Raw genomic sequence first — 16,662 nt, forward strand, 5'->3', positions numbered from 1 at the left:
AAGTTCCCTGGGACCACAGGGCCGGCGGCGAGAGTGCAGGCAGCTTCGTTGTTGGCACCTTGGGGATCTTCTGGGCTGCCAGTAGCTCTGAGCTTGCAGTTACACCTAAACCGCCGATTTTGCTACTTATATTTGCAGTAATGCTAGGAAGCAAAGTATCATCAATTAGAGAATCTGGAAGCCATTCTCTCTTTGCCCTGTGTCCCAGCTTGTGATTCTTCTAAGTTCCATCTCCTTTGCCGAGTGCAGATTCCTGGCTCTGGCGCGCCTCCTCTTCTACACTCGGGTCACCGCGGGTTGGCCACCTGGGCTCAACTCACCCCATCCTTGCTTTCCCCCATCACTATACCCAGCGGCGAGGGCAGCCTCACTACTCTTGCCCCGGAGGTGAACGTGTGCCTGGCTTTGATTGAGACAACCAGGACCCCAGAAGCCCAGTGACATCAGAAAAGAGGCTCCTGGGCGCTAGCACTTTCCGCAATACGCTCCAGGGCTGTAGGTGCAAAACCAAGCTCTAACTTCCCTCCGAGAGGGAAATACAGGGCGCGTCACAGTGGCCTCTCCCGCCTAGCCACGCGCGGTGAAATTTCCGGCAATCGGGCCAGCTAAGACACGGGATTTGCACCGCAGTCTCCCAGCTTCTGGAGCCGGAGCCGAGAGCTCCCGGCAGCTTCTCCAATTTCTCTCCTAAAGTGCGAAGGGATAAGCCCCGTCTGCTCCACGCCTGCGAGGCCGGCGGATCTGGGAGCCGCGCCCGGCTCCGCAGGACTCGGCGGGCCCGGGGCTCCCCGGCAGCGGTTCCTCTGCTAGGGGTTAACAGCAGCCCCCGCGGCCGGGCGGGCGCGGATGCTTCCTCTCCACCCGCCCGGGAACGTGGATACTGCGCCCGCAGGATGTTCGCCGGCTGGGCCGCGCAGTCAGGAAACATGAGAAGGCCTCGCTATTCCTGTTCCCGGGCCGCGCGCGCCGGGCTGGGTAAATAAAGCCGAGACGACAGCGGTGGCGGTGGTGAGCGCGCCGGAGCCCGCGTGGAGAACATGCGGCGGGGATGGGAGTGCGCCTAGTCTCGAGGCGGGAGAGCCAGCCGCCCTGCAGCCGGCCGCCGGCCCCGCAGCCACAGGTACAGCCCCCGCGTCGCCGAGTCCCAGCCGGCTGCCGGGGAACGCCAGGCTCGCTCTGGCCCCTGCGCCCCACCTTCCCTGTGCCCCGGGCGCTGGTGCTCTCCCCGCCCTTCCCCCAACTTCCCTCCAAGGTCTGGTGGAGACGCGCTCGGGTGGCGGCCAAGCCTGACCCAAGGGCCTGCGCGGAGCCTGGGAGCCCACCTGGCCGCGCCTCCTTTGCTTTAAAATTATTCGCCGGCGTTGGGGGGAGGGGGACACTTCTGCAGGGAGTGACCTCCCCGGCCACAGTCTGGAGTGAATCCGGGTAAGTGATTTGAGAAGAGGCGCGGGTGGCCGCGCGCCGGAGTCCTGGGAGGGTCAGGAAGTGTGGTTCACACGCCCCCGGACCCCTTGCGACAGGACAGCGCTCGGACCTTTGCCATCGCTTGCCTCTGAGCCTGCTGCCTGCAGACCTAGAGCGCGCCGGTTGTCTGTGTCTGCGATCTCTGCGTGGGCTTGGGGCTGCCGGGGAAGGGTCCGAGGTGGCTAACCTCGTGGTGACTTCGCTAGGAAAAACACGTCGTCGCATCTAGGAGGACGCACTGGGGTGGCGCGGAGAAGGCCGGGCCAGGGAAAGGTGTCTTGTACAAATAAAGCAGCATGAACGCACATCCCCAAGGGCACTGACGTTAAAAGAAAACAGCAACGCTAGTCTTGACTGTAGAACAGGGGCTGCGAGCGCGGAAATTCTCTTTGACACTTATTGCCGAGGCTGTGTGCACACCCCAGGCACGTACCTGTCTGCGCGGGAGGACGCAGTCCTAAGGGACACGCGGCATCCAGCAGAGGTCTGACTTCACTTCCCTACGAACACAGACCGTAGCCGTAGTTTGATCGCGGTGGCCACAGTCCTAAATGTCACGCGTGGCCTCTGCTGCGGTGGCCGGAGGGCGGGGCGGGGGCGTTGGCGAGTGTGGGCACTCGGCGAGGCAGAGGGTGTGTGTGTGTGTGTGTGTGTGTGTGTGTGTGTGTGTGTATGCGCGCGCGCGTGTGTTAGTGGAGTAGCAGCCCATGCCGCGACTGGACGGGCAAAGGGGGCGCTGGCAGCGAAGCGGAGGCCGCTCGGAGGAAACGGGAGCTGTCCCGAGGCGCGAGGCGGGGAGATGGGGCGGGCGAGGGCGGCTGCGCGCCCTGGGGCTGTAACTCTGCGGCTCCGCGGCCGCGCGGACTTGCCCCTGACGCCCGTGCGCGGCAGGCAAAGGCTCAGGGTCTCCGCGACCCCAGAGGTGAGCTGCTGGCTCTCCCCGACAGTGGCAGCCGCAGCCCGGGAGGTGCGCCGACCAAGCTGCCTCCTGACCTGGGCTTCTGACACCTTTACGGCCTCTGAAAGGGTCCCCGGAGACCCCAGAGAGGAGCGAGTGTCAAGGGGCTCCGAGCCCGCGACTGACACCCGTGCTGCGGAAGAGAATGGCACTGATTGAGGGCTCTCGGGACCTGGGTCCTGGCGCCTTGGACCTTAGGACCATGCACGTCCCGGGGCGCGTTGGGGGATGATAGGAAGATTCGGGGAGAGAAGGGGGAGAAGTGGTGCTTTCGTCCTGACACCACTTAACTTTTCCCTGTCCTTGAACCCAACCTCACCCCGGGGGACCTTATCGGGCAGAAGATGCGGGGGTTGCAACCAAACCATCCACTATCTAGAAAACACGAAAATCCTCCAAATTCCGGTATGGCCTGGGACTCATGAACTGGGCCTTGCGGATGCGGTTGGCACATTATCCCAACTCTTCCCTTCCATCCAGTCCCTCCTGACGCCCCGAGATGGGGGTCCCAGAGGCTTTAGTCTTCTGCTGTGATTGAAGAACCACGCGCGGCCTCACGCCGGTCCCGGCTCCGCAGTCCGGAGTATGCCTCTCCCAGACACAAACTGAAACCCAGAGGCTCGTTTGGGAATTCGTTTCCTTTGCCTCTGCGGGTGAATGATTCCCGGTTGTAGTTCTGGGGAGTGAGGGGAAGGGGGGATCGATCGCCCAGGCAAGGAAGAGGGCAAGTACCTGTCCAGGGAGCCTGCAGGGGCGGGGGCGTGTAGCCAACTGGGGAGAGCCGCAGGGTCCCTGCCATTTGCGGCGGCGCCGCTCCTCCCCTCGGCTCTGCAGCCCGGCGACCCGGCCAAGTTCAAGGCCCAGGACCTGCAGGGGTCTAAGCACTCTCAGCCAGTAAGTAACGAGATGCACCTTCCTCTCCTAGAAGCCGAGCCCTGCTGCGGAGCTCCCGGCGGCCAAGCCCCGAGGCTCTGCGGCCGCGCAGCGCGTCCCTGCCACCCGGCACCATGAACACCATCGTCTTCAACAAGCTCAGCGGTGCGGTGCTGTTTGAGGACGGAGGCGCCCCGGAGCGGGAGCGGGGTGGCCGGCCCTACAGCAGTGTCCTGGACAGTCCTCACGCCCGCCCCGAGGTGGGCATTCCCGACGGCCCGCCCCTCAAGGACAACCTCGGCCTGAGACACCGGAGGACAGGGTATGCGCACTCCCGGGGGCAGGGGGCGGTGAGCTGTGCTGGGGTCCCGCGGCAACGCGGGCGGGTTGGGGGCAAAGGGCCCGGAGTTCCCTGGATGTGCAGGTCTGCCTCTCCAGGGCTCGCGCGTTCTCATGTTAACGGGCTCCTATCTCACAACATGAGGGATCAATTCGTCGGGGCAGCTCCAAAGAGCTTGGTGGAGACTGAGGGCGCCAGGAGCTGCCCCTCGGTCCTCGCTGCCTGGACCTCGGATTTGGGGGTTATTTGCCCCTCTCCGGACTGCGGGTGCCGGTGCGCGGCTGAGGGCGAGGAAAAAGGACTGAGCTGGGTGCAGAGAAACAGGCGAAGCCAAGTAGTCGGGGAGTCCCGGCTCAGACTCCGCGGACTTCTCTTCGGTCACCCCAGCCCCTCGCCAGGGCCCCGCGGCTCGCCTGGCCCAAGGAGTCGGGAAGGTAGCCTCCCCGCAGGGAGTCCCGGGCGCGCGCGCGGCTCGGCGTGGCCCGCAGCGAACCCGGAGGGGGAGGCTCTGGGCCTGCGGGGCAGGCTTTGGGTTTAGCGGGGTGAGGGTGATGCTGGGGGGCGGCAGCTTGCGGGTGGGCCAGCTGCTCAGACTGCCGGTGAGTGGAGGGCAGGCTATGCCCGGCCGGATCCCGGCGGCTTCCCGGACGCCCAGCTGGGGAGGGGTGGCAGTCCTGGCCGCCTCCACCTGAACGATTGCATCAGCTGCTTGTTCTGCGGCGTCGCTGCTTAGTAAAATAGAGATTCGGTTTCGTCAAAATGTTACTACCAGTCGCTTCGGGTGGAATTGCATTTCAAAGTGTTTAAAGAGGCAGAAACCCAGGACGCTCCGGCGCAGGCGCGCAAGCCTCGAGGAGCGGCTGGGCGCGCCGGCGGCCGCGCGCGACACCTCCCGGACCGGTGCGGGAGCGCATCGCCCCAGGCTACGCTCCAGGCTCCTGGCTCCTGGCTCCAGGCTCGTGGCTGCCTCTGCCTCCTCCTCCTCCTTTGAATATGCTTTTCCTGAGGTCTTTTTACTTTACCTGATGTGACAGAGCTTGCCGTACTTTTAACCCTCCCTTAGTCGGGAAACGGCCCGACAGTGTTTTTGGGTTCTGCAGCCTTCCTCCACAAACCACCACCTCCTTTGGAAAGTTTCCCCCTTTTCCTAAAAGATTAAAGGAAATAGAGAGCTTAAAGAGAGCGGGGGAGGCAGTGCTCCTTTGCTTTATTCCCTCTGTCCAGTCGGCGACCTTTCCCCTGACCACAGGCGACGGAAAGCCTCTGGGAGCAGACAAGAGATCCCCGAGGAAAGTTTCGAGAGCCAGCCACATACCCTGCCAGGCCTGCCAGGCCAGGGTCACTCGAGGGCGCGGCGCCAGCGGGCGAGGGAAGGGTAGCAGTTAGCCCCGCTGCCCAGAGCCGCGACTGGAATAGCCGTTTTCTTCAAATCACTTGACCTTCGTCTCCTAAACCTCTAACCTTGGGGTATTGAGTTCAAAATATCCCCCTACTCAAGATAAACCTAGCGAAATGACCTCCCCATCCAGAAACTTTGTGGCTCCCACTTCCTGCCTCTCCCAAACTCTGGGCGCGCGCGGAGCAGGGGCGCAAGGCAGGACTGCGCAGCTTGGATGTGGGGTTCGGACTCGGCCGGTACGTGGAGGGGCCGGGCGGGCAATCGTGTCGCTCACCAGGGCCTCCTCCTCTCCCCATGTCCCAGCGCCCGGCAGAATGGCGGGAAGGTGAGGCACAAGCGGCAGGCCCTGCAAGACATGGCGCGGCCCCTCAAGCAGTGGCTTTACAAGCACCGTGACAACCCGTACCCCACCAAGACCGAGAAGATACTCTTGGCCCTCGGCTCGCAGATGACGCTAGTACAGGTAATCAGGACTAATTAACCCCCTGATCCGTTTCCCGGCGAGGGGCTGAAGAGCGGGCACGCTTAGGGTTCGTGAGGCTCTCCACGTGGCGCTTCTACCTGGAGAGGGATGGAGCCGAGCTGTGGGAGTTTCTGAATTACTTCTCACCCTCATCCCTCAGTTCAGTGCGGATGCTCGGTGCAGGAAGGAATGCAGGAAGCGCTGTCAGGGAGGGAAGTGAAAAGTAAACTGCAGACTTATGAGAAGGTAACTGGGAATCTGGATTCAAGAGCCACATATAGATGAATCCAGATGATGCCATCTGCGGTGATTTTCAACATTAGTGAGCATCAGAATCGCCTGGAGGGCTTAAAACACAAATCGCTAGACTCCACCTCCCAGTTTCGGATTCAGCAGGTCTGGGGTGAGACCATCATTTGCATCTCTTACAAGGCCCCAGGTGTTGCTGCAGCTGAGGCTAGGAAGGAATCCCACTTTGAGAACCGTGCAGTGTGACACTCCATATTAAGGCCCAGTATTAAAGCTCAGGTACAGAGTAACTTTCAAAATTACCATTACTGACAGCTAGGAGTAGGGGATAGAAAGATAAGAAATGATGTTTGGATCAACACCCCCCCCCCCACTCCCCCACCCCGAAAAACTTTTTTTTTTTTTTTTTTAATAGGAAGCATCCTAAGCATTAGCTGCAATCCACAGCATTTTGCTCCTGATGCTTTTCTGCTGGGCTTAAGGAGAGGAGGCAGATTTCAGATGGTTGAGTTACTTTGCCAAGTGTGGAGAAATGGTGCTAAGTTTGTGTTCTCTGGTGAACAGCGTTACTTTACATTTGACTAGCTTTTCAAAACTGAATCTTACTGTTCACAAAACCACGATGTTGTAGGCAGTTATTATAAGAATTTTACACTTGACATAACCAAGACTTGGGGCAGTTGGGTCAGTAAAAGACAGAGATAGGCCTGGAAATAAATAATTCCAGATCAAATGCTTTTCCCATCATGTCATAATTTTTTTAAAAAAATAAATATGGTGGCTTGAACTTTCTACATGCAAACAGGCAAATTTATTCAGAAAGAAGAGGAGGAGGAGCTACATCAGGTGAGAAGTTTTGCACATTACAATAGCATTACCTGATTGTGAAAATTTGGCCATTCCACTAAATTTACAGTAAGCAGGAGCTCCAAAAAGAAAAAAAGGAACTAGTGGATAAAATAAAAATTGCTTTCCGGAGTATTTAAAATTTCCCTTTAGGAATTACTGGAAAGTTTGACAAGGTGTGAAACTTGACTTATAGTCAGGCTATCAATACTAGAATATGTAATTTCTGCTTATTTTCAGAATATAATTATATACAAAAACATCTGTTTCTTTTATATTATCAGGCAATGGTATTAATAGTGATTTGCTGCAGCAGTGGAGGGGAAAATTAATTTAGTGTTCTTGGCTTAATAACTGTTTAACATAGAACTATGAATCTTTTAGCGATTTACCAAAGTAGTTTCTAAATAAATTATTCCAGTCAGAAAAACCTGAGTTATGAAAATAAATAACCTATGTTAAAATTTCGTTTAAATAAGTATGCTATTTATTTTTAAAATACACTAATTTATAGAGTTATTTGAATATTTCACATGATGTCAGCAATGAAACACTAAGTTATTCTGGTTGATATAGAGCTTTATATTTAATAGTGGCTATTCTTTCATACAGAAAGCAAAAGAACATTTATGACATGTGTTAGGATGTTTTTAAATTACGAAGTAGCATTTGTCATTAGGAGAGCCATTTAAACTTTCTTATGTAGTACTTTTGTTGAGTTGCAATACAAGTAGTTGTAATTTTAAATTATTTGCCACCTGTAATGATAGTTCAAATACAAATAAAAATGCTTTTTACATTCAGATCTTGGTGACGCTATTACATTTTTAAAATATGCTTTACATGAAATTTTCATTCAAAACACTTTTTTTCTCTTACACTAGTCCTCAGAAAATAAAAATGCACAAACATATGTAATTTTAAGTGGGGTAAAATAACTTTTATAATAATAAATGACAACTGTATAATGATTTCAAATTTTATTATTCATGAAGCTGGTTTCTGAAGCTTTAAAGTGATAAATGGAAAAAATTAAAATGTATAGAATTACCAATGGATCTTATGGCTGATCCTATGGCTGATCATTGTTCAAATGCTATAGAAATACACTCTGGGCCGGGCGCGGTGGCTCAAGCCTGTAATCCCAGCACTTTGGGAGGCTGAGGCGGGCGGATCACGAGGTCAGGAGATCGAGACCATCTTGGTTAACACGGTGAAACCCCGTCTCTACTAAAAAATACAAAAAACTAGCCGGGCGTGGTGGCGGCGCCTGTAGTCCCAGCTACTCCGGAGGCTGAGGCAGGAGAATGGCGTGAACGCGGGAGGCGGAGCTTGCAGTGAGCTGAGATCCGGCCACTGCACTCCAGCCTGGGCGACAGAGCGAGACTCCGTCTCAAAAAAAAAAAAAAAAAAGAAATACACTCTGTACTCTCAAAATATAAACAGCTTTGTTGTGGAATAGTATAAAATGGTATGTGATTGGGGTTTGTATTATTGCAGGATATGGAACTTACCAAGGAACAATGAGTAGATGTTAATGCTTCCTCCTCTAATAATGGAAGTCTCATATTCCTGTGATCTGTCCACATACGATTTGTTAAAACTACTATGTTCCAAGATCCTGTCTCCACTGTTGACATAACTCTGTTTTTCGTTGGTACTGAGTGTGCCTGCTGAGATATATATGCTGTTATCAGCTATAAGGCTTATAACAACTGTTAAATATTCAACAAAATCTCAGATTGGTCCTTATTCATTATTCCAAGTGTTATATTACATGGTGTGGGAATGAAATGCTCAATATTTCAGTTGAATAGCTCAGAAGTTTGTTAATTCAGTGTGTTCAAAGATGGACAGATGCCAGTTTATCCCTTTGGGTGTACTATAACAATTGCTCTGTCAACATGATGAATGTAAACACCTTTGTTAAAGTAGGATGAATATTAGTTTTCCCTCCCAGCTTCGAGACAGTTGACCCTCTAATCTTTCACTATAAAATATGGGAGATAGATAGACAGATAGATACCAATATAAAATATAATTATATAAATTAGTCGTATCTAACTATCTCCCATATTTTATAGTGGAAACTTAGAGGCCCAAACATCTATACATATATACACACATAGCATTCAGTTTGACAGTAAAATTCTGTTCCAGAACCTATCCTTGGTAAGGAGACCTGTTTCATGTAAAATACAATTTGAAGAGAATATGAATGACAACCCGAAGGAATCCATAGTAGATTAAAAGTAGAAAATTTGAACCGATATTTTTACCTTCAGTGAAACAGATGGAATTTGCATTAATTCATCAAGAAAGTAATGCAAAACAAGAATATGCAAATTTGTTAACCAGCTATTTGCTGTTTGCAGGACCTACTGCAAATACACATTAAAGACCTTGGAGTGTATCTATCTGTTAGGTTGTACTGAAAAAAAAAAAAAAAAACAAAAAACCCCAGCAGAATACATATATTACCAGATTGGGTGGTGGTCAATTTATGAAATCAGTTTTGAAACAGTCTATATTAGACATCAGCAAATCTTTCTGGAAAATCACCTAATGTGTAACTATTATAATATGGTAAAAAATAAAAGACTATGAGTATATAAAACATAAAAGAGATATGACTCCTATGTATGAAAAGTTAGTTAATCCCCTATGACATTTAAATCATTTAAATGTTCCCCCATTTTTGTCTGTTAGAAGGATAGTGTAGTACTTTTTTTTAAATTAGAAGGCCATTGCATTTTCATTATAAGAAGAGTTTCATAAGAATTGGATTTTACACTGTACTATGTGTGGTTGCTGTGTGAAGATTTAAGGTTAGTCTGAATTATATCCTGTTTAGTAAAGAAAGTTACAGAAATGTTTTGGAGTTGAATTCTAGTAAATATGAATGATCTAGGGGAAGTTGCAGGCTGTACTCTGTGTGAAAGGAGCAAAGAAGGACAAAAACACTCTTGCTGGAGACAGTACTGGTCAACAGAGGGAGGTTAGTACCTAGTGTAAAGGATATTAACATTGCTGTAGGGAAACTTGGGCTGTATTCGCCCATCTTAATTTTTAGAGCTAACAAGGATATTAGGAACCATCAAATCCATTTTAGAGATGAAGGATTCAAAGTTCAGTAAAGTTGAATAACTTATCCAAATTCATACCGCATGGTTTTGGCAAATTCAGAACAGGAAGCCAGGTCCTTTTCCATTGTATGGTGATTATGGGATAACAGGACATTTATGAGGATTTGAAGGAGTGAAGTGATTAAATCAAAATGGTGCATCAATTCTTGAATTTGATGATAGTTGCTAAGATCGATTTAAGAGAACAGAATGGAAGAGAGGGAAGTTAGAAAGAGAAATGTTTCCAAATTCCCAGTTAGTAGTATAGTTGGATAAAGTAGTTGGATAAAGATTTTGACAGTGAGTTGAAGAATCCAAGGAAAGATTGAGAAATTTCATGAAGAAAGGGATCAGGCTCCATGTGCTTCCACAGCTAATGTTCACCGGTGTATCCCAGTTAATTATGTGTAGTTCTTTTCTGCTAGTCCTTCTGGGAGTGCAGAAGACAAAGCTTATTCATTCCTAGAACTTCACACCATGGCTAAAGTACAATAGTCACTCAGTAATTTTGTTGTCTGTCTGTAGAGAATGGGAAGGACTGAGAATTCGAATTCAGACTGAGAATTTGAAGCCAGACCGAATCATAGTCATAGTAACATAGCTTAGCAGGAAGAAGTGTTGATGAAGACTGACTTCTGAAATGCCATAGTGAGATTATATGTCATTGCATATAAATTTGAAAGGATAACTATCATTGCTTCAGGTACAAAGAAGATAGTACTGACTATATTGAATATTAAATACATATGGGAAACCCAGCATGTGTTTACCCATGAGGACAGGGAGAAAAAGTATAATTTGAGGGTTTTTTAAAAGTAGAATAATAAGAATTTGAGTAATGCACAAAAAATGTGTATTTATGGTATAAATCTAGAAAAAAAAAAAAAAGGAGAAATTTCCAGTACAAACACTGCCACACAAACCATTATAGTAATCTGGCCTTTCTTCAAAGCCTAGCTTAAATTCCTCAGTTTGGTCATGTTCTGGACCAAACTGGCAGAAAAACTTAATTCTCTTCCCATGTTTCATTCTTTTAAAGGCAAGTATTGCCCTTTTGAGTTTCTAAAAATCTCTGCACTGATGATAGCCTGATATTTTAGAAGAAATCTCAAGTACAAATCCAGTGGCATCTTCAAAAAAAGAATGGAAGTATCTTTTCTTTGTCTTGAAATGTTTCTTTCTTTGCCTTCAACTATTTGTCTAAGCAACACTTGACTTTTGGCTTAAAGTGAGGAGTTCTTTGGTTTATTTTCCTCCTCTTCACCGATGGCTCTGCCTCTGCTTGTTTTGCTAGCTCATCTTTTGGAAGCAAACAGGTCCCACCTTTTTCATCTCTAATGGTTTCCAAAGCTTGGTCTTTGACCCTGCTTTCATTCTTTCTACTCTTGCAACTTTGACAATTACCTCTGTGCCTTTTCCTCTTGAATTTGGTCATCCCCTCCCTTCAATCTCAGATACCACTTTTATTTTCTTACCAGACATGTCACCAGTATTAGCACCTCAAACTAGACATTGCCCAAGCCAAACACATCATTTTATCCTCAAAAAGTTTTATCTCTTTCCCCACGTGCACTACCTTTCTCTTGGTTACACAGGTTTGATGACTCAAGGTCATCTTTAACTCTTCCCTCTTCCTCAGCCCCTACAATTTCTCTGGAATTTCACTTCCATTTGTTCCTGTGTCCTCTTTATTGGGAATGCACTTCCCTTCCCTCTCAACCTGACCTATTCTGGACCTTCTTCAAAGCCTCACTTAAATTCCTCAAAAAGGCTGGAGTCACATATGAAAGTAACCCCTTTTTCTTTTGGACTCCTGTATCATTTTAATGTCTTGTATGCCATTCATCACATTCTTTCTTATATTAGCTATTTGTATACCCTCCTACTTCTCTGACTGGACTTTTCTCTTACTAGAATTTTTTGAGGTCAAGGCCTCTTCATTTTTCCTTATTCCACAAATACACTAAGTGCTCAGTGTCTGTAGTAAGCAACATGTTTGTCGAATGAATGAATGGATATGAATGTCCAGTATTCTTATGTCCTGAGAATATTTAATGATCAGAGGTGCTGAGAGAGGCTTAGCTCCTTTGTGAGAAAATAATTGCACCATGGATAATGTTTTCAAGTTTTGTTAATTGAAAAATAATACCTTTTTAGGTGTCAAATTGGTTTGCTAATGCAAGACGTCGGCTTAAGAATACCGTTCGACAGCCAGATTTAAGCTGGGCTTTGAGAATAAAGTTATACAACAAGTATGTTCAAGGCAATGCTGAACGGCTTAGCATAAGCAGTGATGACTCGTGTTCTGAAGGTTTGTTAATATTTTTATTTTGCTTTCTTTGTTTTGCCTCTATAGCAAGTTCACCATAATTGCTATTTTTAAGGTTGCTCTCACAAAATATGATGGTGCCATAACGGTTCTTTTTTATTGCATGAAGTAACTTCACTTTTATAATACTATAAATGACCAAAGGAATGATGGCCATTTCCTCTTGTTTATAGATATACCGTGTGTCAGAATAACATATTCAGTGAAATTCATTAAAATTAAAATACCATAAGTGAGAGATGACATAAACATTTGCTTTCATTGCCTAAAAATTAATCTTGAATATCAAAGATAATTTTATATACTTTAAATATATTTCCTTTATATATTTTTAAGGATTAAATATAAGAGTTGGGTGGCTGGGGGAAACTGTGCCTACTATCCTACTTAGTGATACTGTTCCACTGTAGATGGAGAAAATCCTCCAAGAAACCACATGAATGAAGGGGGCTATAATACCCCAGTTCACCATCCCGTGATTAAAAGTGAGAGCTCAGTCATCAAAGCAGGAGTGAGGCCAGAGTCACGGGCCAGTGAGGACTACGTGGCACCCCCCAAATACAAGAGCAGCTTGTTGAACCGTTACCTTAATGACTCTTTGAGACATGTCATGGCCACGAACACTACCATGATGGGAAAAACAAGGCAAAGAAACCACTCGGGATCTTTTAGCTCCAATGAATTTGAGGAAGAATTAGTGTCTCCATCGTCATCAGAAACTGAAGGCAACTTTGTCTATCGCACAGGTAAGCCCATGTTTTCTGTAGTAATTCCTGTGATACCTTTTTAAAGTACAATTAAAACTGCATCAGAGGGGTTTATTTTAACAGGTATAAAGGCATCAGATTATTCACATATTGCCCATAATTCAGTTTTAAAGCTTTCATTTTGTTTATAATTGCCAATGGATAAATTTGTTAGTAGATTATGGTCTTATTGAGAAATTTTCAGTTTTCGTATTAAAGATAAGAAGTTTTATTTTTCTATTTTTTAATTTTAATTTTTTAATATTTTTGTTTTGATTTTATACAAAAATTAACTCAAGATGGAAGAATTTTCATTCTTAATGATAATTTTAATCTTCATAATAACAATGTTTAGGGGAGGTATATACTGGCTTTTATGAATAATTCATAATAGAGGATAGTGCCAGATTGTGGCCAGTCCTGCAAATACTTTGTATTATGTCTTTTCTGTTAAATGCTTTGATTGCTAAATAGTGATGGTAAATGAAAACAAATTAATAGGGGTGCCAAGCTTTTGTGAAAGAAAAGTATAGGTCTGGCTTCCATTGCTCTGGAAATTTTACTCTCATTCCTGAAAAGCATAAGCAGGGCTGAAAGATAGCTTTTAAAATTTTACTTTCCTTCCAGAAATAAAGAATTGATTCCAACCTGTCCAAAACTTTCAGATAGAGTAGTAGGTTTGGTAAAAATTTCTATCTTGACTTCAGTTCCCAGAGAGGTTTGCTCTTAAGAAGTGTATGAGGTGACTTTCGAACAAGGAATATGCATGACCTACATCTACATCTGGTGTAGACAATCTGGGTCCTGAAAATGCCAGCAAATAGGATTTAGAATATTAGAGCTGGAAATAACCTCAGAAAGCATCTATAACAGGGACATTACATCACAGATAAGAAAACCCAGACCAAGAACACATAGTAGGTACTCTCCTCCAGATCTCTGAGTCTGCACGAGAGATAGGAAGAACATCACTACTATAATCACTATTATTATCCCAACTACTACCAATCATGTATACAGTAGTTACGGCACGCTAGGCCCTATGATATAAACTATACACATTTTACTACATCTTTTCTTCATAGTATCAAGAAGCTTGGTCTGTGAACAGTAGGGCTTTATTAAGAAATCTAAAGTTGCTCTGTTAATATACCCTGTAGATCATTTTGCCAGCAATCTGATTTTCAAACATCTACAAATATATATGAGACAAATGATCTACAAAGATTCAGAGAAAATAGCAATACATTTCTAAAGACTTAAATCAACCTCATTTTCTCTCTGCATTACCAACTCAAACAATAAAAACAAACTCTGAACACTCAGAAATACAGAAATCGTCTTATAAACAATAATTGGGTCTAGGAAGAAGAAAAAATAAAAGGAAATTTAGCCAATAAGGAAAATGAAGCTGGGCATGGTGGCTCATGCCTGTAATCCCAACACTTTGGGAGGCAGAGGCAAGAGGATTCCTTGAACCTAGGAGTTTGAGACAAGCCTAGGCAACATGGTGAGACCCCCATTGCTACAATTTTTTTTTAATTACCCATGCATGGTGGTGCATACCTGCAGTCCCAGCTACTTGGGAGGCTGAGGTGGGAGGACTGCTTGAGCCCAGGAGATCAAGGCTGCAGTGAGCCGTGATTGTGCCACTGCACACCAGCCTGGGCAACAGAGGGAGCCCCTGTTGCAAAAGAAAAAAAAAGAAAATGAAGACACTACATATTAACATCTAACTATTGTAACCAGAGAACTTGAAAGTAATTCAGAGTTTTATGAAGGTTTATTTTTAAAGAAAGGAAATCACATTGTTCAAATACAGATAATTGAAAAAAAGTAATAAAAAAACAAAAAAAGGTCAAATGGAAAGCTGAAAAACAAATAAGAGTTGACTCTTTTAAAACAGTAATAAACAAGCAAAAATCAACACAAATTAAAATTGGAAATTACAAAGGAGGAAACAGCAATCAATAAATAGTTATTAAACAAAAAAGGTTTTAAAAAATTATGATGAAGTACTATGCACAATTGTTTGGCAATATACTATATGTAAATGTATATTTAAATAAATTGGCATTCTCCACACAAAAGTTCATAAACATGAAAAGTTTTAAATGGCCAATAACTCACAAAAAATTAAGATTTTTAGTCAATCCAATTCCCAAAACACATGACTTAATTCATCCATTTTTTTTCAAACTTTGAAGAATTAATGCTTGTGTTTTATGCATTTTTCTGGAATGTATAAAGATATCAAATTTTTAAAAAAGTAAATGTTATCTTATTTCCAAACCAGATTAAGACTCCATAAAAGTCAAAATCTTTATTTATAATACTGATACTATGAAAATACCTGAGAAATATTTATAATGTAGTATTAATTGAAAAACAATTCAAAATTGTGGGAACAGTATAATACAGTTATAACAGTACAAATGTGCATAGGCAAATACAAAAAAATGACAAATACATTAATTTTAATGAGACACAGTAATTGGTAATTGGTAATCTTTTATTTAAAAATATTTTTCTTATAAAATATTTAACATTGTCTAGTAAAAACATAGGTTAATGACTATGCAATTTGCCCAGTGTGGTGAGTCTTCTGAAAATGCATGCTCTTTTCAAAAGTGACAAAATATAAAGCCAGAATGAATAGCACGCCTGTGCAGTTGATTCTTTTCAAAATTAAATGTCTCAGTGGCTTATTTTTATTAAAGCATTCCAAAGGCACTTTGTCCAATGTATGGACTATTCATTTGCCAATTCTATTTTTAAATAAAAGCCTATTTTTTTTAGTTATGGAAGCAAAGAGAAAGCAACCTAGACATGTAAACTTCTGGTTTTACACGCATGTGCATCAACTTAAAAAGGGCAGACTAAATGATTTGTTTTTATGGTTGGAGAATTAAGAAAGACTAGCAGCCTAAGACTGATCTGCTAGGTTTCAGATCAAAACAATCAATGGCTGTCTTCTGTGGGAATTGAGTGACAGCGTTGCTGCAGTTGTAGCTGGGTTACCAGGCATGTATAAATAGTAAAACCGGGGATTTCAAGAAATACTTTCTGAGCAACTGCTGTGGTTTTCTCTGGCATACAACCTTCTTCTGAATTCTTTCAATTCCATCTGGTTATATCTTTCTTTCCTCCCTCACCTAAATAGAAATTTTCTAAGTCTGTATTATCACCCCCACCCCCAGTGCTACAGTAGTACAAAGATTCTGAACTTTCAAATTTTTTAAAAGAACACTTTACAATTTATTTGTTTTTGTTACAATTTATTGCTAAGGAACTTTTTTGTTTGTTTGTTTGTTTGTTTGTTTGTTTTTAGATGTAGTCTCGCTCTGTCACCCAGGCTGGAGTGCAGTGGCGCTATCTCGGTTCACTGCAAGCTCCTCATCCTGGGTTCACGCCATTCTCCTGCCTCAGCCTCCCGAGTAGCTGGGACTACAGGCACCCGTCACCACGCCAGGCTAAATTTTTGTGTTTTTGGTAGAGGCGGGGTTTCACCTTGTTAGCCAGGATGGTCTCGATCTCCTGACCTCATGATCTGCCCGCCTCGGCCTCCCAAAGTGGTAGATTTACAGGCGTGAGCCAGCGCGCCCAGCTGCTAAGGAACTTTATCCATTTATTCATCCATTTTTGTTAGAGTGGCTGTTTTGTAATGAGTTTTATTAAATACATGGAAGCAAAATGCCAGTTGAGGCCAGGCACGGTGACTCACACCTGTAATCCCTGCACTTTGGGAGCCCGAGGCAGGGAGATCATCTGAGATCAGGAGTTCAAGACCAGCCTGGCCAACATGGTGAAACCTTGTCTCCACTAATAATACAAAAATTAGCTGAGCATGGTGGGAGTCGCCTCTAATCT

The 16,662-nt window shown here is 45.3% G+C and overlaps 1 protein-coding gene across 3 annotated transcripts in view; it reads left to right on the forward strand.

Moving 5' to 3' along the window:
* The first annotated feature begins 989 nt into the window (after positions 1–989).
* LOC105479988 (mohawk homeobox) overlaps positions 990–16,662 on the forward strand; it is a 74,966-nt gene continuing 59,293 nt past the window's right edge. For all 3 annotated transcript variants that reach the window (XM_011738360.3, XM_011738363.3, XM_011738362.3), the window contains exons 1-5: positions 990–1,120; positions 3,348–3,617; positions 5,338–5,497; positions 11,875–12,028; positions 12,457–12,792. In XM_011738360.3, coding sequence (XP_011736662.1) covers positions 3,430–3,617; positions 5,338–5,497; positions 11,875–12,028; positions 12,457–12,792 — 838 coding nt within the window. In that variant the 5' untranslated portion in view covers positions 990–1,120; positions 3,348–3,429. The remainder of the gene's footprint in view (positions 1,121–3,347; positions 3,618–5,337; positions 5,498–11,874; positions 12,029–12,456; positions 12,793–16,662) is intronic.

Source organism: Macaca nemestrina, chromosome 9 (genome assembly GCF_043159975.1).
Source record: "Macaca nemestrina isolate mMacNem1 chromosome 9, mMacNem.hap1, whole genome shotgun sequence".
Lineage (NCBI taxonomy): Eukaryota > Metazoa > Chordata > Mammalia > Primates > Cercopithecidae > Macaca > Macaca nemestrina.